The sequence below is a fragment of the Lemur catta genome, chromosome 1 (genome assembly GCF_020740605.2).
Source record: "Lemur catta isolate mLemCat1 chromosome 1, mLemCat1.pri, whole genome shotgun sequence".
Lineage (NCBI taxonomy): Eukaryota > Metazoa > Chordata > Mammalia > Primates > Lemuridae > Lemur > Lemur catta.
Window position 1 is genome coordinate 285,158,895 of NC_059128.1, and position 17,058 is coordinate 285,175,952.

The 17,058-nt window shown below is 53.8% G+C and overlaps 1 protein-coding gene across 3 annotated transcripts in view; it reads left to right on the forward strand.

Annotated features, from left to right (window-relative positions):
• Positions 1-17,058, forward strand: part of ADARB1 (adenosine deaminase RNA specific B1) — a 117,379-nt gene that overhangs the window by 84,778 nt on the left and 15,543 nt on the right. For 2 of the 3 annotated variants that reach the window (XM_045540835.1, XM_045540834.1), the window contains exon 8: positions 11,217-11,398. In XM_045540835.1, the coding sequence (XP_045396791.1) occupies positions 11,217-11,398 (182 nt within the window). Of the gene's footprint in view, positions 1-11,216; positions 11,399-11,884; positions 11,978-17,058 lie in introns of all 3 variants that reach the window. The other variant, XR_006732766.1, reaches the window with a different exon arrangement.

The following is a 17,058-nucleotide window of genomic DNA, read 5'->3' on the forward strand; positions in this document are numbered from 1 at the left end:
GGCGACAGGAGCCAGTCCCCTGGGCAGCCGTCAGAGAGGCCGGAACCCTGGACTCATGATCTACTCTTCTGTTCCCACCCGAGGGCAGAGGCCCAGCGGGGAGGTTTCCTCCCGCCTGCTCTGCACTTCGCCGTGTCGGGGAGGGGCACAAATAGGCACGTCAAGTGCTGCGGAATGTCCTGCCCCTTTTGCTGGAATCCCTTCTTGGCCTGGCAGTGGTGTGGGCGCTATGGCTTCACGTTCATCTCTGGAGCTCCCACAGAGGCGCTGTTAGCGCAGTGTCTCTGACGGGGACGAAGGCCTGTGTTTTCCAGTCTGCCGTGTGGAAGTCATAGTCCAGACACCACTGATTTTTAGATGTTAATCTTGTGACCAGCAACTTAACTCGCTTTTTATTCTGTTTGTAGTTTCCTGGCTCTTCCTGAATGTTCCAAGTCACAATCTATAGATATTTGACAGTTTTGTATCTTCTTTTGCTACACCACTTATTCTTTTTCTTTATTCTTGCTGTCCAGGACTTTGGGTAACATCTTAGACAAAGCAGAGACAGCAGCATCCCCGTTTGTTCCTGAATCTTGTAGAGACACGGACCGAAGTTCTGCGTCATGTGCAGTTTTTGCCGTGGGGTTTGGTGGGTGGCCCTAATCTCGCTAGCGAAGTTCTCTGCTGTTCCAGTTATCTCAGAGCCTTTGTGATACCACATGTAGTGTGAGAATTTATCAAATGTTTTATGTATGTCCATTATGGTAAATAATCAATAGATTTTCCAAAGTTGACTATCGTTCTTCCATTTTTGACATACACCGTATTTTATTAAAGTATCTTGTTTCCTTTCCCCCCACACACAGTCATTCCGAGCATCTTGTTGTTTTAGCGCAGTGTTTGATTTGTGTGGCTAATACTTTATTTAGCAGTTTTACACTAATGTTTGTAAGTGAATAGGCTAATAATTTTCCTAAAAGTTTCAGCTATTCTTACCCGATTTTGGAGCCAAGGTTACACAGCCTCATAGAGCGAGGTCTCCTCCGAGTTCCACTTGGTGAGCCTCTCATGGAAGATGGAGTAGAACCCGGCAGGGAAACCATCTGGGCCTCACGGTCCTGTCGTCGTCCCCGTGGTTGTCCTGGTCCTTTTGGCAGGAGAGGAATCCAGGCGTTTCTATTATAATTTCAGGTCCTTTTCTGGTTAATGGTTTCTAAAATTTTTGTTTCTTCTGGTGCTGATTTTGAGTCTTCATGTTATTCTAGATGTTTACTTACAGTTGGAGGGTCTGAGGCTGCTTTGCAGTGAGCCAGCTGACGGTGGGGTGCAGGCAGAGAACGGGGCTCTATCCGGGGAGCGGGGCAGCGGGTCAGAGGCCGAGAGCCAGGACAGGGTCGGCGTGCGGGCAGGGAGAACGCTGGGATTCACTGCTGCACGGCTGCAACGTTCCGTGGTCACGGTTCCAAAGACAGTCTATGGAGGAAAGTGACCACAATGAAGTAGACATTTGAAAATTGTGGTAGATTGTATTTTACGAAGATGGCCCCACAATAACGCCTCTCACCTCAAATCCTCTCCAGCAGTGTGACCTTGCCACTCTCCCATCAAGAGGGAATGTCTCTGTCCCCTCCCCCGAATCTGAGCAGGCCGTGTGACTGCTGTGACCACATGGATGTGGTGGCAGTAGCGCTGGCCCAGCTCTGGGCGCGGCCTCAGTTGGGCGGCGGCTCCTGTTTCCTGCCTCCCTGTGGCTGACACCGGCTCGTCGTGACCACCCTGAGCCCCCGGGGCAGGGAGCAGCGCGGCACAGGGTGAGGCCCTGCACCGTGAGCTGTCATGTGGAGTCGGACTGCGGAGCCGCGAAGCACCCGGCCTGTGAGAAGGGCTCGCCTGGGAAGTGGGAGAGAGAAGACAAACTCACCAGCGTCAGGATCAGGGGCGGTGAGCTCGCGACGTGTGCTGCGGACAGCAAACGGGCAGCAAAGGGAAGCCGTGAGCACGCCTGTGCCTGTGTATTCGACAGCGTGGATGATGAAGGGGACGTAGTTCCTGAAAGACACACGCTGCCAGAACTCACTGAGGAAGAAATAGATAACCTGAGTTATCGATACGCAGTAAAGAAATTGAATTTGTAATTTAAAATCTTTCCACCAAAAAATGACAACAAAAGAAAAAGCCCGAGCTCAGTTGGCTTCACTGTTGAATTCCAAACATTTAAGGAAGAAATACCCATTTCGCACAAAATGTTCTAAAATTGAAGTAGAATAAATGCTTTCCAGCTTACTCTATGAAGCCAACATTTCCCTGCTTCCAAAACCAGAAAAAGACACTGTAAGAAAATAAAGCTACAAAGCAGAATGTGTCATGAATTTAGAATTTTGTTAGAGTCTATAAACTCTAAGAAAACTTTAGCAAACCAAATATAGCATTATGTTCTAATAGGAGTTATCCCAGGAATTCCAAGGTTAGTTGATACTTGAAAATCAATCAATGTAATTCACCATATTAACAAATTTAAAGAAACACAGAAAAGGCATTTTACAAAATTCATATATTCACAATAAAAACTTGCAGCAAAGGAGAAGTGGAAGCAACCTGCTCAAGCTGATGAAGGACGTGGATGAAAGCTCTGCAGACGGCGTCGGTCCGAGCTGCCCAAGACGGCAGGCTCCCCCCAGACAGGCACAGAGCAAGGCCGTCCACTCTCCCGCTCTGGTCGACGTCATATTGGAGTTCCTGGCCAGCACAGCAAGGCTCTGAGAAACCAAAGGTGTCTGTATGGAAAAGGAAAAAGTAAAACCCTCTTTATTTGCAGACACACTTGCCTGTGCAGAAAATGCTGTTGATATGAATGAGTGAGTGTAACAGTGTTGTGGAATACAAGATCCAAGATACAAAGTATAAAAGTCAGTTGTATTTTATACACCTGCCCCAAACAGTTGAATTTGCAGGTGCGAAGCGACACGCTGACAACTGCGTATGGAAGACCACAAAGCCCTGCCTGGAGGGATCAAAGACCTGAATAAATGGAGAGGTGCATCGTGCCACTGGCAGAGAGCTCAGTGTTGGCAAGGTGTCGGTTTTCCCAGGTTCACCTGTAGAGTCAGTGTCGTCCTGATCAAAGTCCCGGCTGGCTTTTGGGGGGGAATTGACGAGCCGATTCTAAAATCCATATGAAAACGCAAAGGACCTAGAATAGCCAGCAGGAACTTCCGACATAAAGAACGAAGTCAAAAGGTTGATACTACCTGCTACCAGGACAGTCACTAAGAAAGTGTGATTTGGGCATGGAGATAGATAAATATACAAATAGAGGAGTCCAGAAGGAGACTCACACAATATGTATAACTGATTTTTTAAAGCTTTATTTTTTAGAGCAGTTTTAGAGTCACCGCAAAATCGAATGGAAGGTCCAGAGGTCCCCACGTGTCCTCTGCCCCGGCATGTGCTCAGCTTACCCCATTGTCAAAGTCCACACCACAGTGGGGTGTTTGTCACAGTCCACGAACCCACATTCCTAGTCACTGTCACTCAGAGACCACAGGGTGCATCAGGGTCACCCTTGGTGTTGTACATTCTGTGGCTTTGGACAAGCGCCATGAGAGTGTCACGCAGGGCAGGTTCACTGCCCTAAAACTGCGCTTTGCCTGCTCGTCCCTCTCGCCCGCTGCCCCGGCAACCCCGGGTCCTTTCATTCTTTGCGTGGCTCTGCCTGTCCCAGAGCGTCACACGCTGGAATTGTGCGCACGCAGCCTCTGCCGGCTGGCGCTGCCACTCAGCGTTCGGACCTTCGGTTCCTCTGGGCCTTTTGTGGCTGCACAGCTTGTTTCTTTCTAGTGCCGAGTGACGGCCCACGGTCTGGGCGTACCGCAGTTCATTTGTGTGTCCCCTGCTGAAGGTTGGTTGCTTCCAAGCTTTGCCAGTTACGAGTAAAGCCGCTCGCTGTCAATGTGCGTGTGCAGGACTTTGTGTGGACGTGAGTCTTCAGCTCCTCTGGGCAAATGCCAGGGAGCACGACTGCCAGATCCTGCGGTGAGAGTACCTTTAGTTTTGTGAGAAACTGCCAGACTGTTGCAAAGTGGCTGCACCGTGCTGCGCTCTCACCAGCAATGAATGTTGGTCCACATCTTGCCAGCATTTGCAGCTATCGTCACAGTCCTGAGTTTTGGCCAATCTAACGGGTGTGTGGCAGCATCTCACTGTTCAAATGTGCAGGTCCCTGACTGCGTGTGGTGTGGAGCATCCTCTCGTGTGTGATTTGCCATCCGTATGTCTTCTCACGAGGTGTCTAGTGCATTCTTCTGCCCCACTTTTTAATCAGGTTGTGCTTTTCTTTACTGTCGAGTATAAAGAGTTCTTTGTGTGTTTATCAGATTTGTCTTTTGTATGTTTTTTCTCCCAGTCTGCGGCTTGTCTTTTTATCCTCTTGACAGTGTCTTTTACAGAGCAGAAAGTTTTAATTTTAGTGAAGTCAAGCATTTCAATTTTTTCTTTCATGGATTTGCCGTTGGTGTTATGTCTGAAAAGTCGTCACCAAACCCAGGGTCATCTGGATTTTCTCCTGTGTTATCTTCGTGGAGTTTTATAGGTTTGGATTTTACATTTAGGTCTGTGATCCGTTTTGATTCAATGTTTGGGAAGTGTTTACGCTCGGTGTCTAGATTCAATTCTTTTTGCCTGTGTATGTCCAGTTGTTCTAGAACAATACCTCATTGTCCTGATTGCTCTAGCTTTGTAGTAAGTCTTGAACTCAGGCAGTGTCGGTCCTCCAGCATTATTCTTTTCCTTCAGTACTGTGTCTGCTACCCTGGATCTTTAGCCTCTCCATATAAACTTCGGGATCAGTTTGTCAATATTAATAAAATAACTTCCTGGAATATTGATTGGGATTATGTCGAATCTACATCAAGGTGAGCAGAACTGACATCTTGACAATATCGAGTCTTCCTACTCATGAATGTGGAATCTCTCTCCACTTATTTAGCTCTTTTACTTTCTTTCATCAGAGTTTTGTAGTTTTCCTTGTACAGATCTTATAGGTATTTTGTTAGATTCATACCTAAGTATTTCAGTTTCCTGGATTTTAATATAAATGGAATTATGGTTTCAATTTCAAATTCCACTGTTCATTGCTGGTCACAACTGATTTTTGACCAAGGTACAGAAGCAATTCAGTGGAGAAAGAATAGTCTTTTCAAGAAATGGCAAGGGAAGAAGTGGATATCCCTGTGCAGAAACAAAACAACCAAACAAGTGGACTTCACTCCGCCTGTTGCATCGTGTGCAAACTTAACTCCTAAAGGGTCACAGCTGTAAATGTCCTAGGAGCAAGCAGGAGGACGTCTGTGCCGTTCAGTTACACAAGCTCTTAGGTACAACACCAAAAGACACTCTTCTGTAAAAGGAAAAATTAATAAATTAGACTTCATCAAGTTAAAAATTACTTCCTTTTAAAAGATATTCTTAAAAGAATGAGAAATAAAGTCACAAATGGGGAGAAAATATTTGCAGATTTATATTTTATAAAGGGCTTGTATCCATAATATATAAAGACTCTCAAAAGTCAACAAGGGGAAAAAAGAGTTTTAAAAATGTGCAAAATATTTGAGTGGCTTCTTTCACCAAAAAGCGATACACAAATGTCAAATAAGCACATGAAAAGGTGCTCAGCACCGTTGGTCACTAGAGAAACACAAATGGGATCCGCCAGCACACCGCGTAGAGGGCCTGAATCGCAGGCACGGGCCATACCCGCGTTGACAGGGACATGGAGGAACCGGGCGGGACGTTCGTCCTCTAGAAAACGCAGTTGTTTTTAAAGACAGTGACGGTTTCTTAAAAAGTCAAAGATAGGCCCAACCATCCCACTCCTAGGTGTCTACCCAAGAGAAATGAAAGTATATGTCCACACACTCATACGTGTTTGCAGAACTTTATTTGTAACAGTCAAAATAATCAAAAACTGGAAGCCACACAAGTAGCTACCGGCAGTTGAATGGACAAGCAGAGGAGGGTGCACGCGTGCAGTGGCGTGCCACTGGGCACACAGAAAGAGCAGCGACACACACTGCAACACGGATAAATCTCAAATGATCATGCTGAGTAAAAGAAGCCACGCAAAAAAGAGTACTTCCTGTGCGAGTCCATTTACTCACATTTCTGGAAAATGCCAAGTAATCTACAGTGACAGAAAGCAAGTCGGGGGGCCCAGAGGTGGGGGCTGGAGCAGAAGGGCAGGAGGGAAGGGCTGGAGCCAGGCGTGAGGGTCTCGGGGAGCGTGGTCTCACGGGACATGCGCGTGTCCAGACGGACCAGAGCGTGCACTTGGTGTCAGTCCGCTGCGAGTCAGCTTCACCTCTGCACTCGGAGGAAGAAGCCGGAGTCGGGTTAGAAAATGCTCGGAGATAAATGACAGAAAGTGTCGCAACTCGGCAATAGAGAGAGGAGGGTAGGACACGTCCACGTGTAGACGGAAGGAAACAAGTGCAGAAATGAATTTTAAAAGCAACAAAAATATAACAGTGAGTAGTGACAAAGCCCAGTGCTAGTTCCTCAAAAAGGCCAGAAGGATGGACGCAGCTCTGGCAAGTCTGATGCAGGGAAGTGACGAGAGAAGGCGCCACGAGATGTGCCGGGGTGTCCTCGGGGCCCGGCAGGGATTGGAAATGCCACTGGTAGGTGGGTACCGGGGAGAATTACAGACAGCTTCATTGCTGACACGTTTTAAATCTGAGTGAAATAGAACGTTTTCTAGGAAAGTGTACATTCCCGAAAGTGACTCAAGCGTATGCAGACAATTTGAATAGAACTGTCTATACCCATTAAGGAAGTTAAGCCAGTCTCTCTCTCACACACGCCCCCAGGGAAGAAACTCATTTAAGAAGATAAAAGGAAGGAGGCCCGTGGAGACAGGGCAAGCACAATAATCCCTATTTTATATGTTTTCCAGAGATTGGAAAAATAGGGAAAGAGTCTGTAGCTCATTTTGTGGGATTGCTACAACCTTCACCCCCCAGTCGGGGGCACACAATGATGGCCATCCTCAGTGACAAAAACACACGTACACGCACTGGTGTTACCTTCGAAAGTTTAGCAAACCAAATCTGATTGTATATTTTTAAAAGCTTGATCAGTTCCTTCCACATCTATAACTGCAATGTAATTTTCATCAAAAGCTCATCGTTTTTTCACAGTCCTTGAAACTCTGGTGCCCGCACTCGTAGGGAGCAGTGACAACGTGAAGCTGGGGCAGGACTGAGCGGTGCCGGCAGGCAGCGGCACAGGAGTGAGGCCCGGCAGGGACCCGTGGGGACATGGCACGGTGCTCGCGATTCGGTCGGCCTGTGTTTGGGAGGAAATGCGAACTAGGTGGAAGTTTATTTCTCTCTCGCAGAAAATTAAGTCCAAAGCGAGGCAGTGCAGAGAGGCTCTGGGGCCGCATGGTCCCTGGGGCCCGGTTCCTCAGGTGGGGAGGGAGGCGCGCTGCTGTGCTGGAGCTGACCTGGCGTCCGCTGTCTGTCCGGCCAGCGGGCAGACTGGCAGCAGAGGCAGCCCCAGGGGGTGTCTGCAGGGCAGTGAGGAGCGTGGGAGGCCCGTGGGCGTGGCCGCCTCACGGGGGTCGTGTTGGTGCTGGAGCCGGGGGAAGGCAGGAGTGTCGGCGCTGGTGACGGTGGCCTCGGTGTCCTTGGGAATGAGCCAGACCCCCCAGTGAGGACCAGCCGCTCGGTTACTCAGAGCTGGCCGTAGCAAGGGGGTCAGACCACCCTGCGGGGCGGAGACTCAGGCAGGTGGGGACAGGGGCTCCAGGTGTGCCCTGATGGAGGCGGGGGCTCCACAGAAGGGCCTCCTGTGGCTGGTTCCAAGTGGCCCCTGCGGGGTCTGTGGCTGGCCCTAAGTGGGAAGCAGGGGGGGCGGGGCAGGGCGACTCCCAGGGGGTCCGTGCCGAGGCCTGTCCTGGGGCCACGCGGCTGTGCTCTGGGTCGGAGGAGCTCTCTTGTATCTGCCAGGGCAGGTCAGACGGTGGCACTCAAGCCTGTTCTTGAAGAAGCAGCATAAGGGGAATGAGGGAGAAGGCGGGCACGGTGCCCAGACCCGACGTGGCAGGCCTGAGCCGCGCCGCCAGAGCACGGGCGCCTGTGGGCTCCCCAGTGCGAGCCAAGCACACTTCACGGGGCGCCCCGCACTGAGTCCCGCCCGGCCTGAGGGGGCCTGCGCACACCGGCACCTCCGGGAGACGCTGTGCCTGCGACTTTGCGGAGCTTTGCTCGAGTGAGGTGTTGCTGCGGGACGTGGCCGTGTCTGGGACCCCCTGTGTTGGCACTGGTCCAGTCCACGGGGAAGACTCCATGCTGGGGGGTCCGGAGGGGGCTGTGCTTTGTAAGGCCGTGAGCACCGTGGCTGCTGCCACGCCGTTTCCCACCGGGGCCTCTGCAGAGCTGTGCTCTCCGGAATCCTCTTACCGAGCCTGTGTTCAGAACTGACGACTCCCACGGATGCAGCCTCGGCAGGACCACTGCTGTCACGTTCACCCGGGGAGACTGAATTCAGTCTAAGGGTAGTTTAAACCCACACAGACTTAACCTGCAGCAGGAAGGGGGCCCTGTGTGTTTTATAAGCGTGGAACCATCTCGTGCTTTCTCTGTAAGTGACGGAAACCTGTGTTTTCCTTCCCCTTTTGGACGGTGGAAGGACTGTGCTGTAGGAGCCGGAGGATTTGTCCATTCAACACGTGTGTATCCATCTCTCCCCCGCGGGGCTTACACACTGGCCGCAGGGGGTGGGCAGAAAGCACAAAGCAGCCCCTAAGTTATGCGGGAAGTCGGGGCGGGGAGGGCTCGGGTGGGGACGAGGGGAGGCTCACTGGGGACGTCTGCGCAGAGGCCTGAAGCGGTGGGGCCGGATGTCTGGCTGCAGAGCCGAGGGCAGCGGCCCTGGGGTGCAGCAGGGAGGCCGGATGGCCCGAACATGGAGGGTGAGAGATGGGTGGCCCAGGGGAGGCCAGACACAGGGCCGGGGGCCCCTGGGACACCTGGTGCCTTTTCTGGCACTTGGGGTGTCTGGTGCAAAGGGGTGGCCCAGGGCACCAGGGGGGGGCCCGGAGCTGGGCCCAGCGCCGGGGAGGGTGCCAGGCACAGGCAGGGTCTGTTCTGAAAGGTGATGCCGTGGTCGGCCAACCACTGGGATGGGGAGAAGGGCAGGGACCTCAGGGGGCACCAGGGTGTCCAGCGAGGCCACCTTTTGCCCTAGGCCTGGTTCCAAATATGGTCGCGGGCAAGTTCCCCGGCTCCCCTCCTCCCCGACCCGACCTCTGCACTTGCCCGGCCCACACAGGCCCCGGCCAGGCCCCTGCTGAGCCCTGACCTCTGTCCTGCCCCCCCCCGCCCCCACCACAGCCCCACAGCCCCACAGCCCCCCTTCCTCCTCCACCCCCTCCCCTGCCCCTCTGCCCTGCCCTGTCCCCTCTGCTCTCTCTGCCAGCCCCCCCAGCTCCCCTGCTCCCATCCTTCCCCAACCCCCCACCCCACACGGTGTCCCCCCAGTGCCCTCCTCCCTCAGCCTCACAGCCTCCCCCTTAAGGCTGAGCTCGGGGTCACCCCGAGGACCATACTCTAAAGTTGGCAGTCCCTATTCTTCTTCTTAGCAGAACCCCATGCTTTCTCTCAAACTGAGTTTACCTCGGTTTATGGCTGTTTGTTTGTTTGCCCTTTCATTGCTTTATTGTTTAGCTCCCGGGCTGCCTGCCCTCCCCCACCGTGTAGCCCCAGCAAAGTGAGACCCCTGGGAGCTTGGGACATGGCAGCCCTGGGGGGCGGGGTCTCTGGCCTGAGGGCAGGAGAGGTCAGGTGCACGCGGTGTGTGTGGTGGGGTCAGTGCCCTCGTCACCCTTCGCCCCCAGCTGGCAGTGGAGCAGGAACTCGCACCCCAGGGGCAGGCTGGCTCCCGGGCTCCCACGTGCTGAGCTGAGCCTGGATTCGGGGCTCAGTGAATGTCTGAACGGCTCCTGCTGTCAGTACCCGCCCCCCCCCAGGATTGTTCCAGGACCCCTCGTGAACGCCTGAAACCTATGTAAAGAGCCCTCCTCACACACGATGCACCAGCCCCTGCATAAGCGTCATGTTTCCTGTGCATAAACCCATGGTAGAGCTTGATGTATGAACCAGGCGCAGTAGGGGATCCACAGCGACAACTAACCAGGAGCAGAGCAGTCGGAACGCTGGCCAGCATCGCCACTCTGGGGTCTGGGCTGTCACTGAGAGAAACCAGGGTGCCCGGCACACAAGCCCCGTGACACGGGGACAGGCGAGCTGATTGCCCAGACGGCTCCTACGTGACTGTCCAGTGGACGGCACCTGCCGCGGGACAAGGCAGAGACACACGTCCAGGTGGGACAGCGAGAGCTGTCGTCACTGCTCAGAGAGACGGTGTAAGATGTTAAGCCTATAAGTGTTTATTTCTGGAATTTTCCATGCAATATTTTCAGGCTGTCGTTTTGTTTTTTTTTTTTTTTTTTTTTTTTTTTTTTTTGAGACAGAGTCTCGCTTTGTTGCCCAGGCTAGAGTGAGTGCCATGGCGTCAGCCTAGCGTACAGCAACCTCAAACTCCTGGGCTTAAGCGATCCTCCTGCCTCAGCCTCCTAGGTAGCTGGGACTACAGGCATGCGCCACCATGCCCGGCTAATTTTTTCTATATATATTTTAGTTGGCCAGATAATTTCTTTCTATTTTTTTAGTAGAGATGGGGTCTTGCTCTTGCTCAGGCTGGTCTCGAACTCCTGAGCTCAAACAATCCACCCGCCTCGGCCTCCCAGAGTGCTGGGATTACAGGCGTGAGCCACTGCGCCCGGCCTTTCAGGCTGTCATTGACCGTGGGTGACTGAAACCTTGGAAGACACTCCTCGCGTGGGGCGGGGACCACTGTGGTAAACTGGGACACGCTTTCCCCACAGGAAACAGTCATGGCTCAGTACCTTCTAGAACTCTCCAGTAACGGGTCATCGTGGGGAAGCGGTGGCAAAGAGTCATTTCACAGTTTAAAATAACTTTTAAATAGATTCTTCCCTTTAAGATTTTAAGTTTCTGAATCAGTTTGTTATTTTCCATTACAGTATTTTTTTAGTTCGCTGAAATTTCTGCAGGGTTCTCGGTGCACCTGAGCGTCCGGGCGGCTCTGAGCTGCGCCGCGTGGACGCGGGCCGAGCCGACGCCCGCTGAGCTCCTGCTGTCTTCTCCCCGCAGCTGGAACGTGGTGGGCGTCCAGGGCTCCCTGCTCAGCATCTTCGTGGAGCCCATCTACTTCTCCAGCATCATCCTGGGCAGCCTGTACCACGGCGACCACCTCTCGCGGGCCATGTACCAGCGCATCTCCAACATAGAGGACCTGCCGCCCCTCTACACGCTCAACAAGCCCCTGCTCAGCGGCAAGTATCTCCAGAGCGCGGCTCTTTGCCCTCGCAGACCCCGCGGTTCTGCCGTGTCCGGTCTCAGGCGTAAGGACACACTGCCGGAGCCGCGGTGGCCGGCGGACCCATGCGTTGTCTCTGGGCCTCTCGGGCCTTGTCCCTGGGGCCTTTCAGGGGTTTCCTGTGCAGGGGACATCTGTCCTACTGGCTGCAAACCTGGCCATTCACGGGGACTCTGCAGCAGGGCGTGGCCCCCGGGCTGTCCTCTGGCCCCGTGCCACCGCAGCCTGTCTCGGTGGGAATCCCGTTGGCTTTCCCGACCGACCTGGGGCCGCGGCTCGGACGCTTCGCTGTCCGTGGAGCCGCCCGGGGTGTCCCCCCAGCCGTGAGCCACCTGCTGCCTGGGCTATAACCGAGGTGCCGGTGACAGGCGGGTGACGGCTCCGTGGTGTCTGCACCGACCCTTGATGCTCTTTATTACTGGGTTTTTTTTTCTTTTTTTAGAATTTCAGTGGCTAACAGTAAAGTGAACAGGAGCTTTTGAACTCAAGGGTCCTAACTTCTAAGCTCAGCCTTATTTAAAAGGACACAGTTAAGGTATTTTTTATCCTTTTAAATATACCGTTTTACTTACTTTTTTTAAGTTTGAAACTAAAACCATAATCCCAACTAAACACGTTTCTCTGGTGTGCGTGTGTGTGCTGGCCTGGTCTCTAGTGCTTGGCTACTAGCGCGTCTTTAATTCGAGAAAACCAGCGTGAGCTTGTCCGTGGGAGCGGAACAGGGAGGCGGGTGGGTTTTCAGCTCCCAGCCCTGAGCCGCTGTCGTCCAAGAGAAGCGGACAGGCCGTAAACCTGCCGTGGGTAAGTTGAATCACAGACCAATGCCTTTTGAGTTATTTTGTTGTGTGTCGGTACACGGATTTGTCAGGAGTCAGAAGATGGTTACGCTTCTCTGTTCTCTGTGTTCTTCCTTTGAGGGGAGGGGGCTTCGCTCTCTGCTGCCACTTGTCCTCCCCTGCGTGGACACCACATGGCACGGGGGACGTGGGCGCAGCCGAGATGCAGGCTGCTGTTGTCGGTCGGGGCCTTGTCGAGGCACCGCCTGAGCCGTGTCTCCCCCGTTACTAAGATCTGGGAAGACAGGATCATTTTTTGCTGAAGAAATTTTCTAAGATATTGAAAGTCCAGCTCACTTATAAAAGTCAAATGCATTTTATCACGTCCTGTTTATGTGAAGTACATGTATATCTATAATAAGACGTTGAAAATGGTGTCTGTGAAGATAGGGACTTCGAAGTTAACAATGCATCGTACATATGTATATTTTTAAATACGAAATATAGAACAAAATAGAGTCTCCTCTTCCTCTCCTCCCCAATGTCACTTCTAATCCTAAAGCCCACAGCGTGCAGCCAAGTGTGTGCCCTCGGTCTGCCACCGTGGGCCCTCGGTCTGCCACCGTGGGCCGTGCTGAGCTGACCCGCAGGCGCAGAGCCGGGTCAGAGCCACGAGGCTGCACCTGCCTTAGCTCCCCCCACTGGCAGCGCGTGCCTCAGTTTCCTCATGTGCCCAGTGGCAGGGGTGGGCCAGGTGCCCGTGTGGTCCTTCTGGACTAGTGTTTACAGTCCTTGGAAAAGAAAGGCACATGCTCAAGCTTTAGGGAGCAGAGTGACTCGAATGCTGAGCCAAGAAACAGTGTCACTATAGCACCAAAGACAGCTTCAAAAGACAAACTGTTTGAGATACTTTATTTTGGAAAAATGCTTCATTTTGGAAACAATGGTGTTTTATTGTTGTTTTCCTTGAAGAGAGTTCAAATCAGCAAAGCAGTAGCTTCAAGGAAGACACCTCTAGGCAAGGTCCTTCCCCGTGAGTCAGCAGGGACAGCGCGGCAGGAGGGGGGACAGTCTGCGGGGGGGGGGGTATGCCTTGCTCTGTGGAACGAAGCCAGGTCCGTGCCGGAGTCGAGGTCAAAGCGGACAGTGCGGTGGCCGTGACCGAAGACGGAGGGGACCAAACGGGAGAAACCTGAAGGGGGAACTGTCGATGTCTGGGTCACGCTCTTTTAAAACGCAAAGCAAAGCCTTCAAAACTGTCTTAGAACTTAGTGTTACATTGAACAGGCGGCCAGGACGTTGGGTGTCTGGTCCTCCTGCGGGTGTGCGGGTCTGTGTATCCGCCCCGGTCCCCTCGGTGACTGCTGTGCTGTCACCCCCGGTTCCGTCGTGGGGATCATTCTCGCGCTGCACAGGGGTGGCTGCAGCCACCTGCATTGTCGTGTCCTTAGGGAGGAATAACACGGACACAAACCAGCACAGGCGTGACCGGCTGCAAAGCAGTTACCCGGAAACTAGAGCAAACCAGGCAGAAACCCAGGGGTGGGCTAGAAATAAAACTCTAATGTTGGGCTCTTTCTTTCTTTTTTTTTTTTTTAATGATGTCAAGGTTAAAAGAAAAGAATTTAGTCTTTGTTTCAGCCTAAACATTGTTGCCACCATACCTGAGAACACCGTGGCGAGCCGGGGAAGTCTGTGCCTTCACGTGGGTGCTCACGCGTGGCTCTTCCTGGCACAGGGGGTGGGGCCTCCCGAGCTTCCCCGGACCCACACGAGCTTCCCGTCCGCTCTTGGGACGGCTCCACTCCTGGTCTCGCCCGCCGGCCCTGAGTCTCAGCCCCTCACTGACCAGCCGCTTTCCAGGGCTCACCAAGAAACTCAAGGAGAGAGAGCAGTGGGGCTTGGCCGTCCCCCTGGGGTGGCTCCGGGGGACTTGGGGACAGACAGGCTGCTCTGCGGCCACGGGGTGAGCCTCCTGTGCTGCTGGGGGCAACGCCGGCCCGGTCACGAAGCAGTGCCAGGTCGTGCTGGGGCCGGCATCCTCACAGTCCAGCTTGAGGGTGGGCTCTCCGGGAGGGCAGCGTGGGGTCCACGGGGAGCAGCCACAGGCAGGGGCTCAGGGCACAAAGGGGGGCCCTGCCGGAGCAGCGTGGCATCCGTGATGGCAGCGGGAAGGGCTGACTTCATGGCGAGCACAGCGAAGCCCGGTGGCTTGATGAGGTCGAAGCCTTGAAAGAGAAGGACCAGTCTGCATGGGAGAGTGAGAGTGAGTGTGAGTGTGTGTGAGTGCGAGCCTGTGTGTGAGCTTGTGGGGATGTGTGTGAGCGTGTGGGAGTGTGTGTGAGCGTGTGGGCATGTGTGTGAGCATGTGAAAGTATATGTGTGTCTGTATGTGACTGTGTGAGCATGTGAGTGTGTGAGACTGAGTGTGAGTGCATGTGTGTGGGGGGAAATGTGTGAGTATATGTGTGTGTGAGTGGGAGTGTGCGAGTGTGTGTGAGAATGTGAGCATGTGTGAGTGTATGTGCGTGTGTGAGTATATGTGCGTGTGTGAGCATGTGTGAGTGTATGTGCGTGTGTGAGTGTATGTGCGTGTGTGAGCATGTGTGAGCATGTGTGAGTGTATGTGTGTGTGTGAGCATGTGTGAGTGTATGTGCGTGTGTGAGTGTGTGTGCGTGTGTGAGTGTATGTGCGTGTGTGAGCATGTGTGAGTGTATGTGCATCTGTGAGTGTATGTGCGTGTGTAAGCGTGTGTGAGTGGCCAGGTGAGGACGCATGTGGGGGCTGGGGACGAGGGGTGGCGGTGGTCACTTTCCTCCTGCCCTGGCGTCGGGGACGGGAGTGCTGTGGACCGTCTACACTAGAGCAGAAGGGCCACGCGTGGGGGCCGGGACTGTGTTCTGCCTCAGTGTGCAAAGTGACTCTTCTCATCTGATAAATTTTCCATCCGTTAGGCTTCCATACTATTTTTTTCTTCCCTTGCTTTTGCTGGATCGATTAAATAGTCTTTTTCCCTTTTCCCTTTGGTGGTTTGGGAGTCCTAAATTTTATTTCCATTATACACCCACTGGTTGCTCTTAGTTTTAAAAACAAATGTGTTTAAACCACTTAAACAGTTTTTTTTTGCATCAAGAATTAATTCGTATTCATGAAGATCCAAACATGAGACAAACTGAAAATTGGGCTCATCTCTGTTCCCCGCGCCTCCCACCCTCGTCCTGCCGGAAGCCGGGACATGCGTGGCGCTTTCTCTGGGACATGGCGCTTCACGGTCACGCAGCCGCACAGCAGCGGCTGCCTGGGCGAAATGCGAGGCCCCTGGCGTCTCCAGGTGCCGCCCCCGTCCCCGATGCCCCTTTAGTCCCACATCCAGACTTCCTTTCACGTTGCTGGGAGTCGTCCTGAACATGGGGGACAGAGCAATTGGTTCTTTGTTTTTGTTTTATTTTTGGAAGACACGCCTGCGTGGCGGGTCTGACTCTGGGTCTGACTTGACCCTCATGCGTGTGCGGGAGGTTGGCCGCAGCCGCGTGCACCTGGGCCCGCCCCTCCCGACACCTCCGTGGCCGCCTTGTGCTGCCGCCATCCTCACAGAGCCAGTCTGAGTTTCTTTCCTTCCCTTTTTGTTTTTTCTCTGGTATTATTCAATTAATCTCTTTCCCCTAAAATTCAGAAATTTCAACATTAAGCCTTGCTGTGTGGCTGGGTTTTCATCTGTTCCTACTCTCTACTCTGAACCCTTTGCTCTGGATTGTTGAATCTTTGGTTCAGAGAAATTTTCTTTGGTTTTATCTCTCATTGCTGCATTTTCCCATCCTCTGTTGTCTCTGAAAGTCCCTCCTCTTGTGCGATGTGCTCGCCGCCCGCCCTGCCCTCCCAGAGGATACTGCTGGCTCGGGCCCGGCCGTGCCTGGTGTCCTGCCGTCGTCACCATGGGACAGGCACGGAGCGCCCATGGCCGGGCCCACCCTCCCTGCGTCACCGCTGCCCCCACACTCTCTGCTCCTGTTCTGGGCCCCGTCTGGGGGTGACCCCATCAGGCCTCCCGTCTCTGTTAGGGGCTCAGTCTCCTGTGTCCAGGGAGAACACGTTTCTAGTGCCTGGAACTGTCTAGAAAAGAGAGTCCTGGAAGGAATCCAGCTCCCCCCGGCTGGACATTGTCACCGTGGACATGGTGATGGAGCATGTGTGAGGGGCTGACCCGACTGACTTTGAGCGTCTTCTAAACTCAAGAAGGGGACGCGGTTTGCGGTCGGCTTGTTGTTTAAACTCTGTGCGTGGAGAATTATCTATTTTATTGATGACACCTTTGAAGAGTTTTCAAAATAGCGGTTGTTGTACTTCACTGAATGGGTCTTCAGGTGACGTCCTGGGGCACATATGTGCTCGTCAGGTCACAAGCCAGGCCCTTCACGCCGTCCTCGAGTCCACGCTTGGCCCTGTGAGCGGGGCCCGTCCTCACCCTTCGCTGATGGGCACAGCCCGGCGTGCGGGTCGCTGCCTTGCCCCTCTGTCCAGAGCACAGAGCTGAGCCAGGCCTGCCCGGACGGCAAGGGTGTGAGGGCGGGTGCCCCTCTCCTGGGAGCTGCCCGCCAGGAGCGGGAGGAGCAGCGGGGTCGCTGCCCCGCACCCGTCTCAGCCCCATGCCACCCGCCCTTCCCCCCATCCTGCGTCCAGAGTCCGGGCTTCCTGCTCTCGTGGCTCCCTGGGCAGCTGTGGGGAGGGGGCTGTACTGTGCTCTGGCCTGCAGAGCCTGGGGGGCGTCCCACCGAGCCCCTGCCCCTGCAGGCCGGGTCCCAGGGCACCCGCGTCACTCTGGAGCACCCTCTCAGCTCCCTC